Raw genomic sequence first — 27442 nt, forward strand, 5'->3', positions numbered from 1 at the left:
CCCTTGAACCTGGTCTCTGCTCTATAAATTTCAACTTGGAATGGCTCTCTACTTGTTGAAAGACAGGTTGGCTCCAGGCCAAGACATAGGGGGAAGAAAAAAAAAAAAAAAAAAGAAAAAAAATTCCTTCTTGCTCAGGAAACTTCCCTTCAGTTTCTAACTCTTTTTATGAGCTAGTAATAGGGGAGTCTAGAAAACGGGGGAAAAAAGTGGGTCTTGAGAAGAAAAAATGAACCAGAATTTGGTTTAATAAATAAAATAAAACAAGTAGGTGCTAAATTCAAATCTGGAAGTTTGCCTTCACACAAGTACATCAGCTCTAATAGAAGACTTCAGAGCACCTCCGCAATAATTCAAAGGAGACTTCTACAGTTACATTAGCTGACTACAGGTTTGACTCTGAAAATAATAAATGACTTAAAGAAGGAAGAGGGCTGTTTAATTCTTGTCTGCAGTCTCATCTTGTTCTCTCCTCCCCCACCACTCCACCTTGTTTAAATGACCATTACAAAAGCAGTGTGGTATAAAAACCAAGTAGAACCATCATTTATTCAACAGCATCTATTTTCTTTCTTATTTTTTCCCTCTCCAAACAGGGGCGTATGGGAGAACTGACGCTTTCCTCAAGCTCTCTCCTCACTGCCAAGGCAGTTTCAGTCACAAATACCTTGCTGCCGCCGTGCTTTCCCAGCATGAGCAGACAAGGAGCGGGCTGGAGCAGAGTGAGGGGCTGGAGTGCAGAGGGGGGGAGCTGTCAAAGTGAGAAGAAAGAAGGCAAACATCTATTCAGAGGCCAGATGCGCTGAGCAAGGTCAGCTGCAGACACACAGCCCTTTGCAGCAGCTATGCAATTACATCCAAAGTCTGCACAGCACCCAGAGTCCCACAACCTGCATGCAAGGGCTGGACTGGAGGATCTAGGGCAGTTGGAAGAAGGTCTGTAATGATTTTAATTGCTCTTCCAAGATGCTAAAGGGTAGATGAGATGCTCTTTAGCAAGAGCAGAGGGGCTAATGCTCTGTACCGCTTGCAAAGATACATGTGGATAAAATACCCTAACGAGAGAATGGAGAGAGAAATAGGGTAAGTGCCAGCAGTGATCAAAAGGTGAAATAAAACAGTGAAATAAGATGCAGCCTAATCACAGCATGGAGGACAAGTATACAAAATCTTGTCACCAAAAGTGGCTGTTAAGGTAAATTAGATTAATCACTCCCAGCTCTCTTCCTCTCCAAACTCCCTATATTTTAAAGAAGGGGCTGACTCCTGTGAGGCTGCACACCATCCAAGACTGCTAGACATTAAAGGCTATATACGTAGCATGCCTGCTACAGACACGCATCCTGTACTTCCACTTTCCAAGAAAACTGGGATCTGCTACTTGGTAGGTCTTTTCCATCTGCAGCTTTTATGACTCTGCCGAGGGACCAGTGAGCAGTGTCCCCCTTTTCTCGCTCAAGAAATATGCTACCAAATGCCAGAAGAAGCAGAGAGTTTAAGAGCTGTTGGGCTTAACAGTGGTTTGTGCTGATCACGCTCGAATCTTTCTGCAAAGGCGTACATGCAAAGAGAAAAAAACAACAACCGCTAAGTAACCACTTCATATCTGCCATTAACATTATTAAACTCCTTACAAGCAGTATCTACCCCACCTTCCCCACTACACACAAACATACACACACCCCCGAGCTCTGCAACACAGCAACTAGGAGCCAAGACGGCTCTCCTCTCCTCACTGCGGCAACCACTTTCATTCCTGTTAAGGGGTTAACGATTCATTTCCACTACTTCTCTCGAGAAAACCTACAATGAAAACATTGGCTCACGAAAGCGTTCTCACTGCCAGAATGCCACAGCGCGAGTGAAAAGTCCGTTTTGTTTTCATTACATCTCTGGGATTTCCGGCTTAACTCCTGAGCTTAGACACCAAATCCCTAGATACCCCACCCACCCAGTTTTCCTTCTTCTTTTTTTTTTTAAATTTTTTTTTATTTTTTTTAATAACATTTCTACTGCACGGCCCACCAATTACCATTTGGAGGGTGGGATGGAATGGGGAAAAGAAACCATGCAGAAAAGGATGTTCTCATTGGAGAGAGCACACGCATCTCCCAAGACAAGAGGTACCCAGTTTCTCCTGGCTTCTAGGATTTTCTGCTAAGAAACATGGTTTTATTTCTATACCTGGCCTCTCTCTTCTATTTCTTACCCTCCAGGCTCCCATCTTCCCACTCGGCCACCGAAGCCAATGCTGAAAGTCAGCCCCAAATCTATGCCCTTTGAAGTTATGTGACATGACATAGAAATCCAAGCCTTTCTTGTACAAAAAGTATGATTACTTCACAGGGGTTTTTTTTTCTCCAGTTATGATAGAAAAATGTTCCAATCTCAGAAAAAACCTAGAAAGGTTCAACCTTTATGTCACAGCTGATTTGGTCACTGTGTGTATAGGCAGCACAGTTCAAACACTGGCTGAGAAAGAAAAACAATCTATGGAAAACACATAAAGGGAGGCAACCTCATGCTATAGCAACACTTCTGTCCTGCTCGAGCAAAGGAATCATTTCTGTGCCTTTATGTATTTATCCACTGTCGGAGAAGAATATCGTTGGAGACAGCTTTTCTCTTTTACAGTACTGCCACACACCCAGCTTTCCTTTAGCTACATCCCAATCCAAAATTCCCCTGCAAACACATACAAATTCTTTCTTGCAGTCAACACTCCACCAAGCACAAGCGTATTGCTATTTGTCGCATCCACACAAATGACAAAGCAATCCACAAGCTGGCTGGGCACTACTTTTACTTTGCCCTTAAAAGTTGCTCACAAAGTTGTCAAGAAAAATGAGTAACGGCTGGCTGAACAGTGCCTTTTTACCATTCACCGTTACTGTTGCCTATAAAAATCTACCAATCTTCCCATGGTTAATAATAACCAGATATGCATACGGTTTCTGGACAAGTAATTTCACAAAAAGAATCAAATAAAGGCAAAAAGCCACTTTGCTGGGTGACATTTTTAGAGGGTTCTAACTCTGGGTAAGTCCAGAGTTCTCTCATCGAATTAAAAGAGGCTAACAGCAGCGCCAACGTGGAACAAGCAAGTTTTGTTCTTAAAGAGTGACTCCTCACACACATTCACCCCAGAGCAAGAAGACTCTAGCCGTGTGTACTGAATGACCTTCTTAAATCCCCTCATCAGCCTGCAAAATGGCACTACGGTCGAAAAGGTTTTAGCCAGCACTGTCACTCATAAAACTGAAGATGACTATAACTAGGAGAGATTAGAGAGGGAGAAAATAACAGCAGCAAGCTCCTGTTTCTCAGTGCGGCACACCATGCACTCAGGGGCAGGTCCCCACTTGTGCCAACAGGCCAATTCAGCATTGTCCTGCTGGTTTCAGGGGAATTACCCCACATGAAACAGGGGCACAGCGGGGTAAACTGGACCCCCACCACTCCTGCAACCTTGTGGGAATCCTGCTAACCACATACAGGGCACGGAAGATAACTTTGAAAAACAGGATGGTGAGAAGAACAAAACAAAACCCTAAGAGCAGCAGGGAGAATCAAGGGCATAATATGCTCAGCATTTTTTTAGATCTGCTTTTAAAACTGTGTGAAAAATTTCACTTTTATTGACAGATGCCGGGAAAGCCTTGGTGCCTGGCAGGGCTGGACCCTGGGCAGGACTCAACTGGGACAAGCTGAGGTGGCAGCAGAGAGGGTGGTTGGCGGCCTCAGGCTGGGTCTGAGCAGAGGGTGCTGGAGTGGGGCCCCAGGGTGTGGTGAAGTTCAAGCAAGGGGAAGGAACGGTTTTGTAACTGGCAGGTTTCTCACCTTTAACTCTTGCTGGGGTCAGCAGGGTCCGTGCTGCTGCCTTGGTGAGACATTGGAACCGCTGCCCCGGGGTGCAGCCCTGGGAGTGGCATGCTGACAGGCACCCTCCACACTGCCTGCTCTCTCTTAGGATCTCCTACAGGGGCACAGTCATGTTCCTTGGAGAGCCCTGTGCTGGCCTCCACCAGCGGCCTTAAAACTTTAAGCCATCAACATTTCAGCAGCCCTTGTTCGAGTTTGAAGCCTCAGCAAACGAGGGGAAGGCGGCTGCCACTGCAGGCAGCTCCTGTGGGCTGGGGGGTGCCCTGTCCCCAGAGGAGAGCCAAGCTCCCCAGGCATGCCCTCCACCCCCATCCCTGGGTGCAAGCAGGGCTCCGGGTGAGATCACCCTGCTTGTTTTTCTCTCCACACCCCAGCAAGAACCTCAACAAGGTCCCAGGGGCAGGAAGCTTGCTCGTTAACCCACTCTCAGGGCACTGTCAGTTGACACCTTCTTGTGTCATGTGTCCTCCCCTTACTGTTCAGCAACACCAATTAGCAAAACGTGTTGCTAAATACCTGCTGAAGCAACAAAGGAGTAGGAGGAGGTGACCAGGTAACTCCTCTGCACTCAGGAAAACCCTAGCAGATTCGAGGGAAGAAACAAGCCTGGAAAAGCCTCACGAAAAGGATTGCAGCTGAGTTCTCAGGCACTGTCGCCGCAGACTTCTAGAAGCCTCTTTTTCTTCACATACTGTTTTCTCGTGGCCTCACTTATACAAGTCACTCCTACAAGACCCATTACCCCAGGGAAGTTCTGGTAGCAGCACCTGGTGCCATGACAGCCCTGGGAAGGGGACAGCCACCAAACCCTGTGCCACCTCAGCTTCAGAACACCCCTTCCCAACCTGCCTGATGTCGCCATCGCAGTCCTTGGGTTGTCTCAGCCGACGTTTCCCTCCCCTCACGTGTGACGGCACCACGATGGCTGTCTGAGTCCTGCGGTTAATATGGGTGCACGGGTCCATAATGGTACATTGTAAGTGAATGTCTCAGGGTAGACAGCAATAATAATTAGCTGTCATGATTTGAAAAAAGGATAATCCATGCCATTGAGTTAACAGTCACTCACACAACACACATGGATTTAACTAATCTTAATTTGGAGAAAAATAACAATTCTAAATATATCAAATAGCCCATTTCATGGCAACCTGCAGCGGTGTTTATCTCTGGCTTCCAGCACATGCGAGTTATTTAGTTTCTCTCACTGGCAGTTTTACCATTCAAAAGCCTGAAATGAACATTCATGGAGCAGGGGTTGCAGTTAAATCCTGCCTCTGACAGGGAGCCTTTTTTCATGATGTACATGTAGTACAATGTATGGAGCCCAGCACTGGTGGCCGGGACAGGATGAATGAGGAATTCCAATCAACCCCCTTTCTTATCATTATCTTTGCAAAAATTAGCTCACCGTCTTAATGAACCTCTGCTGCTGCTGTAGTTATATGTTTGTGAGGGCCTGTTGGCCTGAAGGTGCAGACCTGCCAGTGAATCTGGAGGTCTGGTCCAAGTGGTGCCCCCCCCACAGAGGCTCCCTCCTCTTTGCTGGGGTTCTTTGAAACTACCCAGCTTTAAAATCAAGCTGACTGGTACTTTTTTTTCTTTTTTTTTTTTTTTTCTTTTTTTTTTTTTAACCTGAGTTGTTTCAGAGAATCCTGAACAAACACACAGACCACAGGGCCATGGGGAGGAGACGAGATACCATCAGTATAACGACAGTGGGAGCACCTTCCCAGGTCATTCTTCAGCCAGGACAGGTCACCTGGTTATGCCCAAGATCTGATAAATATGAAAAATAAAAAGAGGTATAAAATACAACAGTGGTCTATTATTTTCCTAAACACCTGCCATCAGTGAAATAGAAGAAGCAGTGACCAATAGCTGCTCGCCAACTCATTGGCCTTGTTATGTTTTGCTGTGCAACAATCTGGTACATCTCTTCGATACTATCACACCCTCTGTACAAGAGGCAGAACTGATTTTCAAAGAGGTCAGCCAATTTGAAAAAAAGAAAGAAAAAAAAAGAAAAAGGAAAAAAAACAAACAAACAAACAAACAAAAAAAACCTTTACAGGGCAGACTGCTCCCGAGCAAGTCACATCCTCCCAGTGCCAGCTAACATGCTGCCACATACCTTATGGACAGTGGTAACTAAATGAAAACACCTTCAAAACTTGGAATTGCAAGTTACCAGTCAGGGAAAGATGATAAATTTCATTATAAGAAGATCTTTAAAAGCTGATTGCAGAGACAAAGTTGCCTTTGTCTCCACTGGAATACAGAAATATCTGTCAGAGGTTTGCGTTGCATACATAAAAATTCTTGTGGACTCCTAAGTTCTGCCTCAATGTGTCTCTCAAAGCAGCACAAGGTCTGTTGTGTGGTCAAGAGGCATTCAGTGACTGGGTCAAGAAGAGCTACCAAGAAAGTGAAAAAAAAGACAAAAAGAAAGAGAGGAGGAAAGACCTCAGGAGCACCCTGTGCTAGGACGAATGCTCAGCACGGTTTCTGCATCCCAATATCCTCACACCCAGAGCTATGAGAGTACAATGGCAGAGCCAAGCTCAGCTCTGGACATACCCTCAGAGCATTCAGCCATGGGAAGCTGTAAGGTTTGGTGGCTTGGTCACACCACAGAAGGCTGTACAAATCATTCTGACCAAGAAGAAGGTCTACGAAAATAACACAAGATCAAGGAGAGGAGCTGAAACCTCTTTGAGGACAGCAGTGGTGGCAGCATATTTCAGGGAGCCGGAGTGGCGAGTGGGTGATTTCTGGTTTCCCTCTTCAAATATAAAGACTCAATTATCTATGAACAGCTTGCTTTACACATGAATTGACACGTTTATTTTACAATAAATAACTGAAAGTTATCTATGTTTCCTTTACTGTTAATCTACACAAAGAAATAATAAACAGAGCTTGTCTACAAAAATGCAACTACTGCAGTCCTCAGAATTCAATTAAGCTAAAATAATTAATGCTTCCACCATATTAAATTACTTTATACATTTGAGCCACTGAAGTTTTTTTTTTTTAATTCTTTAATCTTTTTCGCCTTTTTATTTAATAAAAAAAAAGTTAGTTTCAAAGGGGGGGGCTAGCTAGGAGGGGGAAAAAGAACATGATTTGCTGTTAAAATGTAATGGTCTCCTTTAGCTGACACAGCATGTAGAGTGTTTTGTGCCTTTGATTAAAATAACATTTTAAATGCTTTGAACAAACATATCTCCCCATACTTCTAAGGGATTATTTTACATATTTCTTGGTGGAATAAAGAAATTCATTCTTCCTGTCGCAGTACAGAAAGGCTAAGAATATCTTTCGTCACATATAAAGTAAAAATACTGTAGGCTGTTGCATTATTACAAAAAAAATAAAAAAATAAAGGGAGGGGGTGGCAGGGTAGGAGAAAGCTGCCTTAGAGATTAAGTTTCCCTTTTATGAAATCGTATTTAGTCTCTTTTTTTAACAAATCTAACAACAATGCTCTACAGCCGCTCACTGGGAAATACCTTTAATGTTAAATGCAGATTCTGATTTTCTTGGCTAATGCAGAAAGCCTTTCTATTGAAATATAAATAAGGGGTTTGGTATATCCCACTAAAGCCTTTCCAGTGAATGACTTCTGTGGGTTTTTCATGGCTACCCTCCATGGCTGTAATGTGAGGCTTTTATCCTACTATTGAAAACTATCCACTGCTATTAAAAAAAATATGGAAGGACACTGCACCTTTTTATCTCAGAGCTGGGCTCCTAATTGAGAAAGTATTATTACGGCACTGTTTAGTGGATGTCCCTATCTCCATGCACTGCTGAGAAAATGCCAATCAAATGATAAACCCTTTTATTTTTCTCAATTCAAAATCTTTCCTACATATTTTTCATTTGATATTCAGTTTAGTCTGAAAGAGATTAGGTGCTCCAGACTGGCTTTTAATTTTTTTATGCCTTTTCCACACATGAACATCTCCTTCATGACCTCCTACCCCTGCAGATTTTCTGCATGCAGAGGCTTTGGTTATGTTCTTGCTGACCTCCAGAAGCTGGGATGGGACAGCACGCTCTGCTTTGGTTGTAGCTATTGAGGTACTGTGGACTGAACTTGGGCAGAGATTAGTAAAAGATGAGCTCTGGACTGCAACTGCAGCAGACCCCTCCTAAAACTACCTTACTAAGCATTGCACACCCTCTGCAAGGGGCTGAGCGCTGTCAGCTTGCACAGAGATCAACAGCTATTGGGAGTGCTCAGCACCACTCAGGCAGCCTTCAGCAGACTGGGGAAAGTCCTGAATGCTTCTCTTCTACTCCTACAAAATGGAAAGGGAATCTAGCCCTCAAATCCGCTACCCCATGATGTAGTCACGTCTACCAGGAAATGTATTCACAACTGCAAAAGGACGAGGAAAGCTGAAAAAGGATGAGGAAAAGATGGGGTCAGGTCTTAACAGTAGGTTTGCTCACAGTGCTACAGCAGAGGCCTGCCACAGCTAATGCTCCCAAAGCTACCAGCTGCCCCATGCCAAGGTGGTGGCAGCACCCCAAAAAAATATTCCTAGAAGAAAACAGTGTAGTCAATGGGCATTGTATGCCTGTCCTAAAAGACAGATGGTCTGAAGACCAAAGGATTTTAAAGCCCACACCCTCACTGATGTGATGCCCAAGCCTGTCCGAGGTGCTGGGGACCAGCTCAGAGACCTCCAGCACTAAAAGCGGAAATCTCTTAAGCTTCAATTGTAAAGATAAGAGCCTCTCACCAGTCTTCTGGGATCCCCTCATGGGAGCATCTCTACCACAGGCGGGATCCTGGACTGTCAGATCTAATGCCATAGGACAATTCCTAGAGAAATTGGGATAGTGGCAGCGAAGACAAATTGTCGCTGGTCTTCTGTATGGGATGCAGTCAGTTTGAACAAAAAAGGCCCATTTGAGGGGACATCCTGCTGTGTAACATAAAACCCCCACTCACTAGCAGGGAGGAGAGTCATCTTTTCACCACTGCAGAGGGGAAAAACACCCTGCTTGATGGAAGCAACCCCATGCCAGGCACTCTGCAGGAACCACTGCATACCACCTCACCTAGGCGGATAATCATCACCTGCCTGCCCACGTCTGAGCGGGGGAGGTCCACTGAATGAACGTTAATTTCACCACATATGAGAGGTTTAGAAAATGAAATGCCTGAAATTTCCTCACCCAGGCCAGCCTGTGCTCTTGTATCCTCATTCAGAAGACCTGTTTGGGGTGTGCATGAGAGTGGAGGTGTTGCCCACGCAACCCAGGCCATCTAAGGAGACCCAGGACAGGCAGCACAGGCAGCACTGCAGGCCAGGAAGCTGACATCTACCCCAGGGAAGGACAAATGAAGGGCTTAATGAAACCCTGCTTTAGCCTTCACAAAAAAAAAAATCTTACTACTACCAGTCAGTGCGAAGGGGATTTTTCCAATGACATCACTAGTGTCAGGATGCAGTCCTTCCCAATGAGTCTGCATGTGACAAAGGGTACCTGGAACAGGACTGAACTGAGCCCCTCACCAAAGTCCCCTATCCTTCTGCCACTGCTACTTGCTTAAGGATGCTCCTGAAATGTTTTTTGACCCCAACTTTCTGCTTTTTCCCAGATGTACAGGCTGCCCCTTAGCTCTCCTGGCTGCCTGAGAGGCCCTTTTCTCCTGCAGCTGGACCAGCACAGACAGCTACAATGAATAAAACGGGATGGACAGCCCTGCAGAGCCATGAGGATCCTCCAGACAGACGGTTCCTATAAAGACATGTTGCTGAAGCCTGTTTCATGGCACTTTCTAGAGGACTCTAGTTAAAAGATTACCTAGGCAAGTTGATTGAGTGTAAAACGTGCTGTACCTGCAATGTTCTCCTGCTTGGGGCAAATTCCTTTTGTAGGCGTGAGAAGACGGTCTTCTTCATCGGGTGTGACTTGGATCCCGATTTCCACTGGCTCTGACACTTTCCTGAGCTCGGCGCGTGAGGAGGGGGGAGGGCTGCTCTTATCCATGCTCTTTTCATAGCAGACACCACCAGTGCCATTGCACTGTTTTCTCTTGTGCTCTATAAAAACCAAGATGTCTCCCAGCGGGAAGTTCATCTGACACTGTCCACAGGTTAACAAGTCGGGGTCTGTCCCGCCTGCGGCGATGCTGATGCTGCCTGGGTCTGCTATTGCCAGGCTCTCGTCCTCGTCGGCCAGCGCCGGTTCCACATGGTCAGCCTCTGCTTTGTGTGGACAAGGAGAAACAGGGAGGAAAGGGATGAGGGGAAAAGAGAAAGAGATTGCTTTGAGTGTTCACAGACTCTGAAGGATGCATCACCAGCGGCCCAGCCTCCCCCCACTCCCCTCAAAGGAGCCAAGCCTGATTAGATCTTTCTTTTATTTTTCAGCTTTTCCGCTCTCCCAGAATGATTTCAATATATTTTGCAACCAAGCCTGCCTGAAACAAAATGGAAAGGCTGACCTGGCATAGCTTTCTTGACAGCTCCTTCCCACTGCTGCCAGCACTGCAAGGATATCAGCAAAGAGCCATTTTGCAAGCGTTCGAGCCCCAAGTCACATTCTGAAATAGTTCCTCTCTTTTTATCCCACCTTCTCATTCCCTCTGCGTCTCCCAGCCATCTGGCCAAGGCCCCATCCAGCAAAGCTTATGCACCCAAGTTCTTTCCTTCTTTTTCAGAGAGACGGGGAATGCTTTTATGCACCAAACTAGCAGGACTGAGCTCCCTGTGACATACAAAATTAGTACCACCTTGTCCCATTAAAGAGTTACCAGTAAGATTAAATGACCACCCATTAGAAGAAATTACAAAAAACTACTCACAGGACTTACATAAGCAGGGAACGGTCTCATGAGCAGTTTAAGGGGTTTCAAAACTGTGTACGGTGGGAAAGAGAATGAGGCACTCACTTCACATACTGGAATATTGGCTGAGCCTGGAATATTCCACTCTATTTTTCCAAGGTCAAAAAACCCTGCCATTGCTATATAGGCTAATAAAAGGTATTTTTGTTTAAATTTTGTCCACAGACCTGTAGAATTTCCTACCTTTACCCCCAAAGACTGGGAAAGAATTTCTGAGTGACCTGAATCAGTTTCTAGGAAATATGTAACTTCTCATTTCACAGTTAATAAAACCCAGTCATTTTTAAATCGGTATTTAGAAGATATTTTTTGCACTATAAAATAATTGTGGATCACAATCCATTTCTGGGGCAAAACATGGTTTTTTGGTTTGTTTTCTCTTGTTCTGCCATGTAACTGCCAAATCATACAAACCTTGGACTTTACTCAGGCAAAATTTCCACTGACTTTTGCCTAAGGCTGGTTTGCCTCTGCAAGGACTATAGGATTTGGGCTGAACAAAACAGAGGAACTAACAGTATGTAAATCAGTGACTGAGACCTCTAATCGAATCAGGATTAAAGGAATAGGAGGAAAAATGTTCTCTATTAGCCCAAGCAGTTTCCTTCTGGATTTCCTGGGAAAAGTAAGTAACAAAAATATTTCAAAGAAGTAAGACTGTGATAGACAGATGTTATAATTCAGACCTGCACTCTTCTCCATTCTGAAAACAAAAGGATTTTTGTTCCACTCTTTAGCAATTGGAATAAAAAAAAGAAAACAAAAAACACATAGAAAAGGGGTAAGAGGTAGAAGGTGGAATGCATTGCCTGGCAACAAAAATGGTTAAGCCTTGAAAAAAGGTAGTTTAGAAAAAGAATCGCTCTCATTTCTGCCTTCCAGAATAAATAACTGATCAGCATATCTACCAGCTGTATTACAAGTTGCATCAGAGCTCTCTAACAGCAAAGCAGAGAGCAGCAGCAGCAGCAGCGACACCAGAAAAGGACAGGGACCCCAGAGAGGTGCCCAAGCACGGACCATCCTGCTGCAGCCAACGATGGGCACGAGAAGGCTTATGTTTCCCAACTCACTCATTCTAAAAATCATTAATTACCTTTCCCCCCTTAATCTAAGTTTAAAAGGAGTTTGAAGGCAATAGTAAGCAATTAATTCACCAATTTATATCATGAAAAGATGTCTCCTTGCCTTAGTGAAAGTGTGACTATAACCCTGTGCTGAAAAGGCACTGCTGGGAAGGGAGCGGATACCTGCGAACAGTGTGTCACAATTCAAAAGGTATTTATTTAGTGCTGGATTTCCCTTTAATGATCTAACATTGAGCAATATTGTTTATATTGAAGAGAGCTTGCACCTTTAATTACCAATTATATATACATCATTTTAGAGCCAAAAGAAAAGGACTGTGAAAAGGGTCTTTTAGAAATGTGCACGCAATTTGTAGCCAGAATTCCTATTAAGGGGGAACAGTGTGTCAAAATATTTTAAAAAACTGTACAGAGAGGCACACACAGGCATGAAGATACACAAGCAAGAGATGGGACAAAGAGCTGGAAAAGACAACATGAAAACAGGAACTGAACCAAGGGTTGTAAGAATAAAAGATGGCACGGGCGAAAAATGCTTGTTACTAGTTCCACTAACATTCCTGTAAAGCCTTTTGATTAAAGTCTGTGTCTTAAATTACAAAGGCTGAATTTTGGCATTTATGTATATGTAACAAATAAAAAGAAAAGCACGAATCTCAACTTTATTATCTTTTCTATGTGAGGATTTTTTTTTTTTTTTTTGCCTGTGATTTAGATTGTGCTCTTGAGAAAACATAGCAAAATTGCTGCAATTGATATGGGTCCTGACCAGGCGTCTGTGGAAACATGAAGGAGGTTTGAACAACTAAACTGTTTCGAATTCTTTCTTTTCGGTTCTACACTTCATTTGAATATTAGTTAAATCCACATATGCCTATTCGCTTATACTCGCTCACTCTCTCTTTCCAAGGACTCTGCAATGGCACTTTTTTAAAATAACATCTGGTATTCCTTCATATTTTGGCAGTCGTCACATCACCAAAAAGCAGCTTTTCGTTTTCTTGGTACGCCGAGCCCTCGTGATCAGTAGTAATTGGGTTTCAAACTATCAAAAGATTTTTTTTTACTCAATTCTATTTCTGATTTGAGCTTAATAAATCATCAATCATGAGACCAGCTATTCACCCAACAATGCAGAAGCTATATTACATCCCCTTATTCACAACATGGAAAACAGACATAAAAGAATGAAAAACAAAATACTGAATAGATCTTCAAATGCATTTTATCCATGTCAATTTGCATTTATTTTTTTACTTGGAATAAAAAAAAAAAGAAAGAAAAGGCTTCCTATTGACAACTCAATTAAGCCATTAAAAACCTACATTCAAGTAACATTACAGGAGAGATTTAAAACCCACAAAGGGAAAGAGAAAAAAGCCTGCAAGTCCAGCCCATAACGCATCGGGTCATGCCTGGTTAATACAACAGCCAAGATCTTAGGGTGTTTAAGGAACCCTTTAATACCAGTGGGGTAATTTAGGCTAGTCTCAATCTAAAGTTCTGACTCTGCTTGTGTCTGTGGGTTTAAAATGAGTCGCTTCACATTATTTGAATTTAACTCTGTGGTTTTAGTGCTGTTGTTGGTAGATGGTTTTAAAGGTAGGAGGGTGTTTCTTTACAAGTATTTATTTCAAATTAATTTATATTTTTTAAGAAGAAGTAATTAGGCCACACAAAACAGGAGGAGGGAAAACATCTCATGTCGCTTGCATGGGAAAAGTAAAAATAAAAGTGAATGAGCTATTTCCAGCCAGGACTCATGCCCTGGTTCTTTCAGGCGTGTTGAGGTGTGCCCAGTATTTTCCCTACATCCAGAGATTCCTACACAGAGGATTGCCTTGGCATTGCCTGCCTAGGGAGCACAGTGAGTTGGCGACGGGCAATCTTTGGGGACATGAGTGACACTGTTGTTATACGATGGCTTTGTGAAATTAATGCAACCGGACAATCTAAATCATTTGCTTTACTTAAAAAAGCGTTACATTTGCTGACTGGACTCTAAGCCGCATCTCCAAGGTCTCTGGCTGCCTACCACACCAAAATAGTGGACAAACCCCTTAATTCCATAAAGACACTGTCACAAAGCCACCAGTACTCCTACTCCAGCATGGTGACATCATTACAGCATATGTGCCCCATGCAAACAATGCTCTCATGGCCAGTATAAAAGTGGATGCACATGCTAGCTACTTTCTGCCTGTCAGTTGTTTCAAAATCTTACCCACTAATAGTGGAAAAGACTGTTTTGCTAAAAATCATTTCCAAGGCTTTAGAGGACAAAACCACGGATGCTTGTTCACAGAGTTTGGGTGAGGCTGGGTCCAGACAGCAATCATTTATTTTCTTGTCTTTTTATTGCCAGGGAAAGAAGGGATCTAGAAGTTGCCAACCTATTCTCTTCCTTATTTTTCTTGTTCTACAGTATCAAAATGAAGCAAAGAGGGCAGAGGAAATGTTTTGTTGTTGGGCCAGTGTTGCATGTGAAACTTCCCTCCGCAGCTGCTTTCTGCACAAATCAATAACAGGGTGGTGAAGGTGAGCGCTGCCAGTGCCTTCACTGCAAAGGTGCTGCTGGGTGCCTGCCTGCCTGCCCCAGCACCCTGCCACAGCCACCGCCCACCCTTGTGCCCACCTGAGGGACAAGGCACAGGCTTCCCCAGGGGCCACCCTTCTCTGGGACAAGCTGGGGGTGCCCAGAGTCCACAGTGGGGACACAGTTCCTGGTGGCCAGGTGCGGGATACTGCCTAGAAATGTGCTGCAGCATGTTAAGTGCACTGTTCTCCTCACACTGTCACTGCTGTCTTGAAGGCACAGCCAGAGAGAGCTCAGTCTAGTCGGGGAACAAGCACAAAGGACTGACTTGCTCTTCAGGGTGTTGGCCCAAAGCGGGCCTGAAAATGATGTCCCTTCAATCAACACCCACATGTCACATTTACTGTAACATCAACATGCTTAACGGAAATAACTCGAATCACACGCTCTCTGGCTGGGTTATCACCAAGATCGGTGTCAGGATCCTTGCTGCACAAAGACTAACACTGCTCAAAGCGGGCGGCACGGCTCCTTGCCGTCGAAGTTTATCAATAACCTGCTTCCAGAGCATCCCAGCAGCTCCCTGCAGCCGCAAGGTGCAGGGTGGAGATTATGCCTACATATTGCATCAGCACCACACTCAGCGGTACTCTGCACCGCTTATCTGCCCCCAGTTTTTAATTTTTCTGAAGACTGCAAAACAATTGTTTGTGGTATTTAATTCTTTCCTAAATATAAGTCTGAGGCTGAGTTCGCCAAAAGGCTCAACTTGATGGAGAAGCTCTCGAAACACAGGGGACCGCACTCTGCCTCACTTTCCCAGCGACTCTCCGGCGTGTGCGAAGTGCACAAAGGCAGCAGCCGGAGCAGCGGCAGGCGAGGCTGTGCCACTGGGTGCGAGCGTGGCCCCGGTGCAGCCGCCGAGCCGCCGCCGTCCAGGCCGCCGCCGCCACGTGCCGGCGGCACAGCGCGGCAGGTGCCGGGGCCCCGCTGCGCACGGTGGGGCCGGGCCGCCCCCGCCGGGACCGCAGGGACACCGGGACCGTGCGGAGGGAGTGCGCGGAATGACCCGGCCGCTCCAACGCTTCAGCACTCGCGGAGGGCTGCGAGGTGAGGGACTGTGCTGCTGCGCTGTACCTCAGACACCTTTTGCAGCAGACCGAATCTCTCAGAAAGCAGTTTAACCCTCTGCACACACCTGAGACAGAACAAGCCCAAGCACTGCTACAAAGAGCAGGTCAACGCACCAGGATTTAGGGAAAAGAAGATGGAAAATGACTCAATTACCACGCCGGACCCAAACAGGACAGAAGACAAGAATATCCAAGAATCTGCACAAGTCTCCAACAATTGTCAGATGTTATTTCTTCAGAAACTATGTACAGTGTTACGGAAGGGAGTAGTGTGTCTCTTAAGTAAACTATACATTCATAAAAAAAAATATATTTACTGCTTTTGAAAGCAGAAAATGTATAGTCTTTTCTATAGACTGCAGAAGCTGTAAATCTCTGCAGATAAAATGGGATGTGATGATGTGATATAAAAGCATTCTTTGTTCCCCAGTGAATACATTTGTTTTATTTAAAACTAAACGACAACCAAGGAGAGAAAGGAGTGTTCGGTGCCACAAAAGGAGAAGGAGCAGTATTTGGGTACACGCTTTCAACTGGCATAGAAAAGAATACTGGAAGCAGAGATTCTTACCCAAGGATTTCAAAAGCATGATCAAAATTAAGTAATTAGTTCTGAGCATGTATTAAACACACAACAGCTCTGTTCTTTTCTTAAATATCAGACTCAAAAGAGACTGCATTTTTCAATTGTTTATGGCACACTGTTGCTCATGTACGATTTTCTTAAGCTTTTTTTTTTTTTTTTTTTACTTTCATAGAAGCATTCTCATTATAACATTCAGCGAATTTATGGCTTCTTCCAGTGGCTTAGTAAAAGGGGTCATAAAAAAGTTAAGTAAACCAGTATGTTTTTTTCCTCTCCCTTAACTTTGGATTCCTTTTTTGTACAGTGCTGTCTAATGCTTAGTCTTTGGAAAGTACCTTGGGCATATCCAGCAAACACACAAATTATCAGCTGCTCCAGGAAAAAAACAAAACGGAATTTCTTGCACTGAGGCGACTACACAAAAGACTTGCATATGTCAAAAATACCGAACTAAGTCCCTGTGAATGCTGCACCATTAATCAAATCCCCGATCTGGTGTCACTTTTGCCAGTAAAATGATTATATTCTTCTAACCCCCTTCTACTGGCGCGTGCCTGCAATGCATGAAGTGTGTCCCTCTATTTTAATTTGTTTTCAAATAGCCTGCTTTAGGCATTTTTTATATATCTTAAAAAAAAAAAAAGGCAAAGAAATAAGCTGCTACTTAAAGCTCCAACAAGGGTCTACAGTACTGAGCAAGCAACAGCTGTTTGAGAATGAAGGCAGATAGCGAGAAAATTTAACTGATGTTCAGGAGCCTGTGAGGCTGCAGCAGAGTGCCGAGAAATGGTGTGCAGCCTGCCCAGATACATTTTTTAAAAGTAAATAAACACTAAGGAGGAAGGTGCTATAGTACGAGCAGCTGTATGAATCATGCATTTATCAATGCATGCAGTTATGGATGCCTTTTCCCTCCCTCATTAAAAAGATACATACATATAAAGCCGTCTACAGACGATGCTGCTGCTTCACTAAGTGCTTTACTGGCATTGCTAACTTTAAAGCATGTGGGTAAACCCCAGCCACTCTTTATTTTTCCACATGCTTTCTCTGGACAGTACCGAAGGGATACTAATTCAACCAACAACTGCACTGCAACCCTAGAGAAACTGACCTGCCACCAAAGAGTAGGAAATGCTTTGGAAAGGAGGCTGAGAGCCATTTTGGGGTAACAGGTCTCTGCAGGGAGGCTTTTCTACCAGGCTTTGACCTGAGGGAGTGGGAAGGGTGGGAGGCAGAGGAGGGAGTGAGAGGAAGGGGAGTGTGGTTGTGTGTGCACTTGGTGGGCAGAGGAAGGGGAGGAGGAGAGAGGGATAGCTGTTTCTCTTGATAAAAGTTAACAGTCATACAATGGAAGGGAAGCCACAGTAAGTGAAGTCTGAGGTTTTAGGAGGGGAGAAGGGAAGGTTTTCCCCATGGCTGTGCAACACTAGCATCAGCAACGGCCCAGGCACTGTGCACTTCAGCTTACCAGTCTGTCAAATGAGCTGGCTGCTGTCCATATGCTTCCAACTAGCTCAATTCAAACATTAAATGAAGTAGAGAAATCATCAGATAAATTACTGGTCCTCTCTATCCAAGAGTGAAGGGTTTTTGTACAGCTGATGACAGCCCTGATCCTTTGTCTGACCTAATTTACTTCTCTTGAAGGTTAGAATAAAGCTCTCTTTCCTATCACAGGATAACCTCTATGCACATATTGCACCCTAAAAATAAGAAGGCACTTCTGCTATGTTAATACTGTTGAACTTGATGGACTTCTCAGGATGGGTGAAACAGACATCCAAATGTTCCTGTGTGTATGCCACTAAATTATGTGTTTGGGGAGGAAAGTGTCCTGCTAAAGTCCATCCACAACACGCAAGCCGACTGCAGCAGAGAACAGCACAAGCCCCTTGGAGAAGCCTGTGAGCTGCTCAGCAGCAACTTCTACATGACAGATGTGATTTTGTGTTTATTTCTCTAGAAAAAAAAAAAAAAAAAAAGAGAGAATGCTTATTTTCATTTGCAGGCACTACAGATAGTTTGCTCTAAGGACCTGAGGATCAAAGTACGGTAAACTATTCCATATCAAATCCTCTCGGCAGGAGTACATGTGGCTTTCTGATATGTAATCGAAGCCAATTTCTGTACATGTGTGTCTGCTTTGTTGCTGCACACATCTTGTCCTACAGCTCCAGCTTCTTCACTCTGTGTTTTCACATCCACTGGCACAAACATATGGATCTCCGTGGGTTCCCCCCGCTTCCCGCCACGCAGGAGCTCACTCATGTGCAGGTATCATTACCCCGATCACTATCTGACAACAACAAATTGAGAATTTAAACATTGTCTGTTGACAATAAAAAGCACCGTTTAGAACTAATTTTAATTAAAAACTCCTGTCCGCCCGAGTCAATTAATCAGCCGCGATTTAGTTAAAAATAGATTTGTCTCGCTGTCAGCCTCTCCCGGCTAGCTCTATATAGATCTTCGCATGAAAATCAATACTACAACTTTACGGCGAGCACATTTCGCAGCACGGTGCGCGCCGGGCGCGGCGGTGCGGGCTCCGGCGGCGCATCCCGCTTGTCCCGCGGCGGGGCCGACGCGGCCATCGCACGGGCTGGGAGCTCCCCCTAGTCGCCAACCCCCGCCACTGGCGGCCGGGACACACGGCAGGCTCCGGCAGCCGCCGAAGTTTATTTTGGGAAGTATTTTCCATCAACAAACAACACAAAGAGCGAAGAGATCCAGGTAGGAAATGTTGGGAGAAAAGCTAACATCGTGTGCGAGGCATTTCTGAAGCAGAGAGATTTGCTCGCAGCGAGCTCAGCCCTTGGAGGAGTAGCTGAAGTAAACCAGACTCTACAAAGGATATCAAAAATTTGTACGACTTCTTCGAGTGCACACTTCTCTAAGTCATAATTATTGCCAAACATACCACAAGACAACCCTTTGTTCTGCGGAGAAACACACGTTTTGTGTAAAACAAGGGCTCCCACCATTCCTAGCAAAGGCAGCCAGTTTGTAAAATCTTGAAGAGTTTTATTTCTCAGTATTTAAATAAACCTGACAAAATATGCTCTGCATCTGCCGGCCAGAAAAAAATTGCAAAATGGTTTCTCACCCACTGTATATCTATTTAAGCCACCAGACACATCAACCAAAAAGGACAGAACAACCCACCGCCACAATCTAGTTACTCTGCATCAGTTCTAAAAAATATTTTTAAAGAGCAGAAACGATGAAAATGTGCCAGTATTTTTTTTTAATTTATCTTATAAGTCCAATACAAATATATTCAAAAGAAAGATAACCTGGAAGTCGACAGCATACAGCTTTTTTTTTTCCGCTGTCCTATTTAAAGTAAACACATGTAATGTCTTTTAAAAGCACGTTAAGCTTTTCTGCGCACAGCCATGCAGGTATTATGAAAAAGTCATCCATCCTTAAAATAATAGTAATTTCCTCTCTAATTCTTCAGTCACAGCTTACATTCTCTTTGTATTAGAGTTGATTACATTGGTGTGGGTTTTGTTCTGCAGGGAAAGTGTGTTAATTGCACTAAATCTAAATGCATTTTAAGAGAAGCTCCTTGGAGCAATTTGCAAAACTTTGACATGCAAAAAATCATAGGGTTTTTTGTTATGATTTTTAATGTTTACGTACAAAACAAAGTGATACAGGAAATTATTGCTCTTCCCAGGAAACCTGTTGACCAGGTACTGAAGACCTGCCTTGACAAACCTGGTTCTCTGCCTGGAACTGCATGATTTTCCTGTGCCTTTCCCTTTCAATCTTTGCTGCTGCTCTACAGAAGTGTTCTTGCTTTGCCGCCTTCTGCAAAACTGCTACCAGCGAGCTTTTCACATGCTCTTGCCTTTCACATTTCCTTCAAATGCATGCAAAATGCAGGGCTAGTTTGAAAACAGATTTCTTAAGTTAAAAATGGAAGATCTTAAGCTGGAAAATCAGCAATTTGAACAAAACCAAAATAACATTTCTTTGCACAGAGCAGCTCAACACTTCAGCCTCCTCTTCTATACATAATCAGTTCTTTTGCATTGTCCACCCATTTAAATGAGCTTGGCTACCAAGTTTGCTCTGTGCACCATCAGTGAAGAAAGGTCCAGAGTTGCTCTTTTCTATCCATGTGTTTCACCTCTTTTTTTGTCCTGCACTGTACACCGTTACAAGGCTGCCTGGGTGAGCCTGACAAGGACAGGCAGGCCACTCCGTTTTGCGGTCTTAAAGATCACTGTGCTAACGAGATGCTGCAACTCTGGAGCACAACTACATTGCACTTTCTCTCCTTTTTGAGTTTGTTTGTCTTACACTCAGGATCTAACCGTTTCTCCAAACAGCAAGTGCTTGAAACCAAATAAACTCCAGCTGAACAGTGTCAGAAAACCCTTCTCTCTGTCTCTCTCCCCATCTCTCTCCCCATCTCTTTCCTTGCCTGGCAGAGACCTCCAATCCATCCTGAAATGCAGCTCTCCTGACAGATGCCAAAAAGGGAGACAGGGGGGAAAAAAGCCCAAGCTAAACACGATATAAAAGCAAGATTCCTGAAAACAGTATCAATTCATCCTAGCTTTGGGGGCTTGGCTTGGAATTGACTCTATTTTGTTGTAAGTGCTTTGGTTTCCTATTCTGTTTGCCCACTACTTTCCAAACTCCCCTTTAGAGAGGACACTGCCTGGCTGCTTTTTCCCCATGAATGACACTTCCCAAGGAGTGCAGCGACTGCAACCCCCTCTCCTGCAAGCCTGCAGCTGGGGCTCAGACCTGTGCGTTGCAATGCCTGCGCTCCTGCTCCCCTGCCCCAACCCCAGCCCGACGCAGCTCCCCCACGCTCCCCCGCCTCCCACCACCTCCTCCCCTGGATACCTTCATTTTTTTTCTGCCACTGTTCAGTATGCAGCCTGATTTCTCCGCCAGCTTCCTCAGGATGGAGAGATAGATAAATACAAGAGGGGAGGGAGGGAAGCTCGTACTGCTCTGCTCTCCATTCCTCCCCCAGCCTTCCCGCTAAACCCCATTGTACACGCAGCTCCTCGGCACCTTTGAATACTCTCCTTCCTCATTATTTACCTTCAAGTACAGCGAACAGAAAAGGAGATCAAATTGGAATAACAAACCTACCTGGCTCTCTTCTCCACCCCCCCTTCCTCCCCCCCCCCCCCCCCACTCCAAGCAGCAACAGCAGCTAAAAAAGAAATGTTTCACCCATTGAAACAAATTCAGACCTGCGCAACAAAACAGATTTTCCGCACACCCCCTTTCAACACCCCACATCTCCTCGCAAGTGAGATAGAAAACAAGTGGGAGAAATTACGCTGGGAGGTTTAGGTGGCTCTTGATGCTTTTTCCTTTAAAAAGAAAATTTAAAAACAGAAAGGAAGAGGGGGGGGGGCGTTAATAAGAAGCCATCAACAAAAAGGGTAAGACATCTTCTAAACCGGATGGTTAAAATCAAAAATGCAATTAATGACGGGGAGGGAGTTGAGGAAGGGGGAAATCCACCTTTTAGGGTAATGCAAATCTCACTCCAAAATAACAATGAATTAAAAACAACTCCCCCCAGTAAAAGCTGAATACCAGATGCATCTTCATCAAGGCTCCACCAGCTGATGGGCTAGGGGTGGGGTGAGGGGTACTTTTTAAAAAATTAAGACGCATATTAAAAAATATATGCATATATATATATATATGTGGGGGGGCGGGGAAGGAATACAGAAACAGCAAAAGAAATTTCTATTTCGGAACTCAAAGCGTCTCCCAATAGCCATTCGCTATGAAAAGAAAATCCCAATGGACGTGAAAAAATTATATACACATATATATCTCGAATCTTACAAACAGAAATTTATCACCGGTAACAAAGAAAGAGAGGAGCTCGCAAGCACCAAATGCTCCTGGCAGATGGCTCCTATTCTTGGCTTTCAGGGGAGGGGAGAGAAGCCGGGGAAATATTTTATTTATTTATTTAAATTTTTTAAAATCTCCACATAAATATTCGGATCCGCCGTGGCTCAGGCTCAGCCCCGGGCTGGCTCCGTGCGAGCCGCCGCCCCCCGCAGCACAACTTGCGGACTCGTCTTGCGGGGCGGGGGGGGCAGGGGTCCGACCGGGCTTGCCGGGTGCGTGCCGGGCATTTTCTTACCACCCCCCAAACTTGTCCTATGCTGTAGGAGCGAAATGAGGACCCCCCGGAACTCCCCCTTCCCCGTGCCTTGGGGGCGTCGGAGCAGCGCGGAGCGCTGAGGGCCACACGCCCCGGGAGGCGCCCCCACATTCCCCCCCCCCCGCCTCGCTGCACAAGCCCCCGGGGACGGGAGCGGCGGAGCGGCGGAGTGGGGCACCCGCTCAGGGACCTGCCCCCTACTCTGCCTGCAGGCACTCGCCCCTCTTCCTCAGCTTTAGGGGTGGGAACGGGGAGGAGGGGGGTTCTGGTGCTGGGGGGAGGGGGGATGCCTCCTTCCCTCCCCCCCCCCCTTTTATTTTTTCCTTCCCTTTTTTTTTTCTTTTTTTTTTTTTTTTTTTTTTTTTTTTTTTTTTGGCGGGGTGGGGGGTGGATATATGTGTATTTTCACTTACAATGGGAGCTTCAGCAAAGTGCAGCCTCCACGCCTGCCCCGCAGGCAAGCCGGTGCCGCTGCCCGGCCCGCATTTCGAGCACTCCATCCCTGGTCCCCGCCTCGGTTTTCCTGGCGCCCCTCGCCACCGACTGACACTCCCGCCCGCACCCGGCCCCTCGGCAGCCCCTGCCCTGCCTCTAGCCCCAGCCGAGCTGTTTCGGCCTTGCCCCGCGCTTCGGAGGAGAGTTCTTTTCCCCCGCCGGAGATGCACCTGGGGCGGGCAGAGCGCAGCTGGCCGTCTACCTGCCCCGCGCTCCAGTGCCGGAGGGCTCGGCCCCGCCGCCGCCGGCCCACCGTCTCCATGTGCTTCCCGCTAAGTCCCCCCCGGCCGTTCCGCGTCTCCCTCACTCGCTGCCCACCTTGATCCTCCTCCCCCCCCTCCGCGGCCCGGCTGTCACGCCGAGGCAAGGCTCTCGGCCAACTTTTCCCACCGCTCCGTACTGCCCCCGAAGCAAGGAACGAGGAGCGGGGCCGCGGGCGAGCGGCAGAGCCCCGGCGGGGTGGCCCGGCCGGGCCCGGGATGGCCCTGCCCGGCCTGGAGCAGCGCTCCCCGCTCCGCCGCCCCCCGCACACGCAGTCGCTCCCCGGGAGAGCCCCGCGCCGCCCCACGCCGCGCTCTGCCCGCCGGCAGCTCCTTCCCCGCTCCACGCCGCCTGCCCTCCCGTCTGCCTGCCCGCCTGCCTCACCTCCGCACCGCTGCAAAAACGCACAGCAAACTTCGGGCTTCTCCCCCCCTCCACCCCCAGCCCATCCCCCCAGCCACACACCCCCCTCCCCTCTTTAATTCCCTTCTCCTCTCCCTCTCTCTGAAGTCATTTACCAGCTTTGGTTGCTCCTGGAGTTCCCCCCCCCCCATCCCCCCCTCCCCAACCGCTTCCTCCCCTTCCCTAATTTTGCTTCTCGATTTCGGCTCGGTCTGGTTCCAAGTTCAAACTTACGTGTGATAATCTCTCTTTGTGACAAGTGCTGCGGGTTTCCCTGCTTGCGACGGGACATTGCCCTGGCATTTACACTGGCATCGCCTGGAGAGCTGCACTGGTTTGGGGGGATGTGTTGGGGGGCTGATCCTCCTCCTCTTTTTTTTTTTCCTCTTTATTCTTCCTCTTCTTTATCGAGTTCTTCTTTCAAAAAAAAAATCAAAAACGAAAAAAAGCCTCCTTTTTGTTGCTGCTGTGGTGCACTGGATGGGATTCCCTCTCAATTAAAAATCATCATCATCATCAGGAAAAGCTCTTTCTCGCTCTTTTTCTCTTTCACACACTGTCTTTTCTCCACTGCTTCTGCCACTTGGACTTCCAGATCTCTTCTTGAACTTAGGAGGATATGCACCGCCAGTGACACTTTTCTCTTTCCCTCTTTCCAGAGTGCTTGGCAAATTGGCAAGTGCGCTTTTCCACCAGGAGGGAAGGAAAAAAAAAAAAAAGAAAAAAGAAAAAAAAAAAAAAAAGAAAAAAAAGGAAAAAATATTTTAAAATGTAGAAAAAAAGAAGAAAAGTACTAGAATTGGGATAGCTCCCACACACACACAAAAAAAAAAAATCGCCAAAAAATGTTTCTCAGAGATTGACCCTTGCTGGGTAGATATATAGAGAGAAATTTTTTGAAAAGGGGTAGCCGAAACTGTGTCTCCTCTTTCCCAGTTCAAGTGGCACTGCTTTGCCCTGGTGCTTTTGGATTGCCAGTGCTCCTGCACCACTTTGCACTCTTCCCCCCTCGCCTGGCACTGGGACTGGAAGGAAGGAAGCCCCCAGTGCAGCTGGGCTGGTGCTGGCTATTACTATTATATATTGCAATGTGAAGATGGCGGAGTCCTGGTTCTCTGGGAGCGCTCTGTCTCTCTATGGCTGGGGCTGCCTCTGTACAATGGGATAAAATTCAAGTTCAAGTGCGGACGTGACGTTTAATCTGCACTAGAGACAAAAAGACCCAGAGAGTAGGAGCACTGGGGGCGACTAGCGGTGGCTTTTTAACATTGTACCCTGCAAGAGAACAAGAAACGCCACTCGCACACACCGCACACACCGCACACGCACACACACCGCACACACACCAGCTCCGGCACACGCAGGGCTCGCCGCCGCTCCGGGCTTTGTGCAGTGCCGCTTTCAGGACGCGGAGCGCCGGCGGCCAGGGAAAGAGAGGGGGGAAGGAATAAATCCGCATCCTCACGCACGGCCAAACTTCCCCGAGCTCGGCGCCGGCCGCAGCGGGGGCGGCTCGGGCGGGGGAGGCTGCCGGGGCCCGCGGGGGGCGCGGGGGGAGGCGGTGGCACTGCCCGCCGGTGCCGCGCTGCCCGCCCGTGCTGCCGCCTCGCCGCTGCTCATCGCAGCCGCCGCTCCCCGCCGCCCGGGCTCGGCGCTGGGTCGTGCTCCCGCCGTCCGTGCCCAGGAGCGGAGGCTCCCCAGGGGTCGCGGGCTGCTCTTCCTTCCCTCCGGGCGCCGCCGCAGCATCTCGGCGGCGAGCGCGTTCCCCCTGCATTTCTTTCAAACAGTTTTACAACAACACAAATATCTGTGTGGGCTGGGGAGAGGGATTTTTTTCCCCCTCCTCTCTCCCTACACGAAGTGCGATGGTAGCGGGACACGCGCGCACATCCGATCCGCACACGCATACACGCTCCGACCTTCTCCCAACCCCCAACCCCCCTTCCCTTAAAATCCTGGCAGAGACTATTTTTCCTCGGAGAAATTAAGTCTCAGCCACGAACGGAGAGACGCCGGGTTCCCAGGAACTGCATCCCAGTGCACTTGTCCTATTTCACACGCAGGTAAATGCCCACAACTGCGTGTGTTACTAACTTGGAAGATTCTTGGAAACCAACTTTTTGCCCTCTACCTCCGCTCTCCCGACCCATCTGTTGAGATTGTTTCTCTCTCTTCCTCCTCCCCCGATAAGGAAACAGTTCGGTGCAAACAGCTTTTCAGCACCAGGTCTGGCCAGGGCGAGGGGAACGGGGAGAGGGGAGGCCTGGGGCTCCGAGGCAGATGGAGCAGAAAACCATGGAACCAGCCTGTACCCGGAGCGCACTTGGAGACCCGCGCTGCACTCCTGTCATTTACTTTCCACGTTAAATTAGTGGTTTTCGTATTAAATCGTATGATCAGTCTTGAGGGGACCAGAACTCATCTCGGTGCCCTTAATCAGCTTTGAGAAGTATTTGGCTAAACAGCATCGCTCTCGCCTCCTCCAGCAAATCTGCCTCTCCCTCCCCACGCCCGCCCGCCCGCTCACAGCTCGCGTTCCGGCGCTGCCAGACCCCGCAGCCCGGCCCGGCGACGAGGGCGGCGGGCGCCGCAGCCCCGGCCGGGGGGCCGCCGGGCCAGCCTGGCACTGCCCTCCGTGCCCACGCTCGGCCCTCCGCCTCTACTAACGCCCGACAAACACGTCCAAGACCATTAACGGCGCTTAAACTGCTGCGATTGTTCGCCCTGTGTGTTTGGTTTGTTCTGCGGGGTCCTGCAAAGGAAAATGACCGTGGTGATGGCAGGAGCCCCGCCGCGGGGCGGGGAGGGACTGGTCCACGGCCCCGGGGCCCTGAGTGGGAGCCCCCAGTCCTGCCCTGCGGGGCTGGCGTGTCCGAGTTGGGGTAAAGGATGCGGCACCATCGCGGGGCAGCTGAAGGGGAGAAGAGGCTCCCTCACCTCGCTGACCTCCGCCCCCCGCGGGAAGGGGCCAGGACCGATCAGCGGGGACGGAGTTGCCCGCACTGCCCTCCCCGCTTTGATGCCTCTCTGCTCGCGGCTGGCGAGGCAGAGAGGCTTTGTGCGGCTGTGCTGCTGCGCTCAGCGCGGCCCGTCCCCAGGCCACGCCGCGGGGCTGCGGCCGCGGCCGCGGGGCCGCTGTGGGGTGCAAAGTCCGGCCGCCGGCGGCCGCCGCCGCTCTTCAGCGAGCTGCAGGAAGCTGCACCCCTTGGGAGCGCGGCTTATCGGGAAGTTACTGGGCATCATCTGTTGATTAACCAGTGTCTTCCAGTGGGCACCGAGAGCGGGAGATAAGGGCCGGCAATGATTGACCAGGCGGACTCCCCGGCTGCCCGGGGCCGCCGCAAGTCCCCTCCCGTGTCTCCGGCTGCGGGCAAGGCTTCGGGGGTTGAGCCCCCAGCCTGCCTCCTCCTCCTCCTCCTCCCCCACCTCCGAAAATACATCCCAATAGAGGGGAAAAAATTCCAAAGTGATTTCTCAGTCTTCTCTTTCCTCCCCTGTCTGGCACTTGTGATCATTAGCACTGAAAGCTGTTAATGTCTTGTCTCACAGCTCCCCCTTTAGTCTCTCTGCTCTCCCTGTCTCGCGTTCAAAGCCAGATCAATAGCAGGCTCTTTCTAACCTTGACCTATCCCCCGACCTGCCTCCATCTGCAGCTGGCCCCGCGCTTCTGTCTCTTCCCCAGCCGCCGCAGCAGCCCCTTGCGAGGGCCCAGGGTCCCCGGGGGCTGCCCGGGCGGCGGCGGCCCCGGCATCGCCCCGCTTTGTCCCGAGCTGCGCGGCCGTGCTGGGCGCTCGCCGCGGGCAAAGGGGGCTGAGCCCTCCCTACCCTCCACTCCTCTGTCCTGGGGACGCGGCTCAGCTCCGGCCTCCGACACCGGCCCGCAAACTTGGGGTGGCATCTCCCCACGACAACAAAAAAATATCCAAAAACCCCCACAAAAATATCACCACAAGAAAGAAAAAAAGGCCAAGAAAGTGGGAGCATAATCTTCAAGAAGAAAAAAAAAGAAAACATGC

At 47.7% G+C, this 27442-nt stretch overlaps 1 protein-coding gene across 4 annotated transcripts in view; it reads right to left on the reverse strand.

The window, feature by feature from the left end:
- Positions 1-24555, reverse strand: part of BCL11B (BCL11 transcription factor B) — a 92105-nt gene extending 67550 nt beyond the window's left edge. For 2 of the 4 annotated variants that reach the window (XM_066188772.1, XM_066188770.1), the window contains exons 1-2: positions 23661-24555; positions 9747-10112 (exon numbers count right to left, since the gene is read on the reverse strand). In XM_066188772.1, coding sequence (XP_066044869.1) covers positions 9747-10112; positions 23661-23718 — 424 coding nt within the window. In that variant the 5' untranslated portion in view covers positions 23719-24555. Of the gene's footprint in view, positions 1-9746; positions 10116-23660 lie in introns of all 4 variants that reach the window. The other 2 variants (XM_066188771.1, XM_066188769.1) reach the window with 1 other exon arrangement.
- Positions 24556-27442: the final 2887 nt, after the last annotated feature.

This window comes from Chamaea fasciata, unplaced genomic scaffold, assembly GCF_029207755.1.
Source record: "Chamaea fasciata isolate MVZ Bird 193981 ecotype frontalis unplaced genomic scaffold, bChaFas1.0.hap1 SCAF_7, whole genome shotgun sequence".
NCBI lineage: Eukaryota > Metazoa > Chordata > Aves > Passeriformes > Sylviidae > Chamaea > Chamaea fasciata.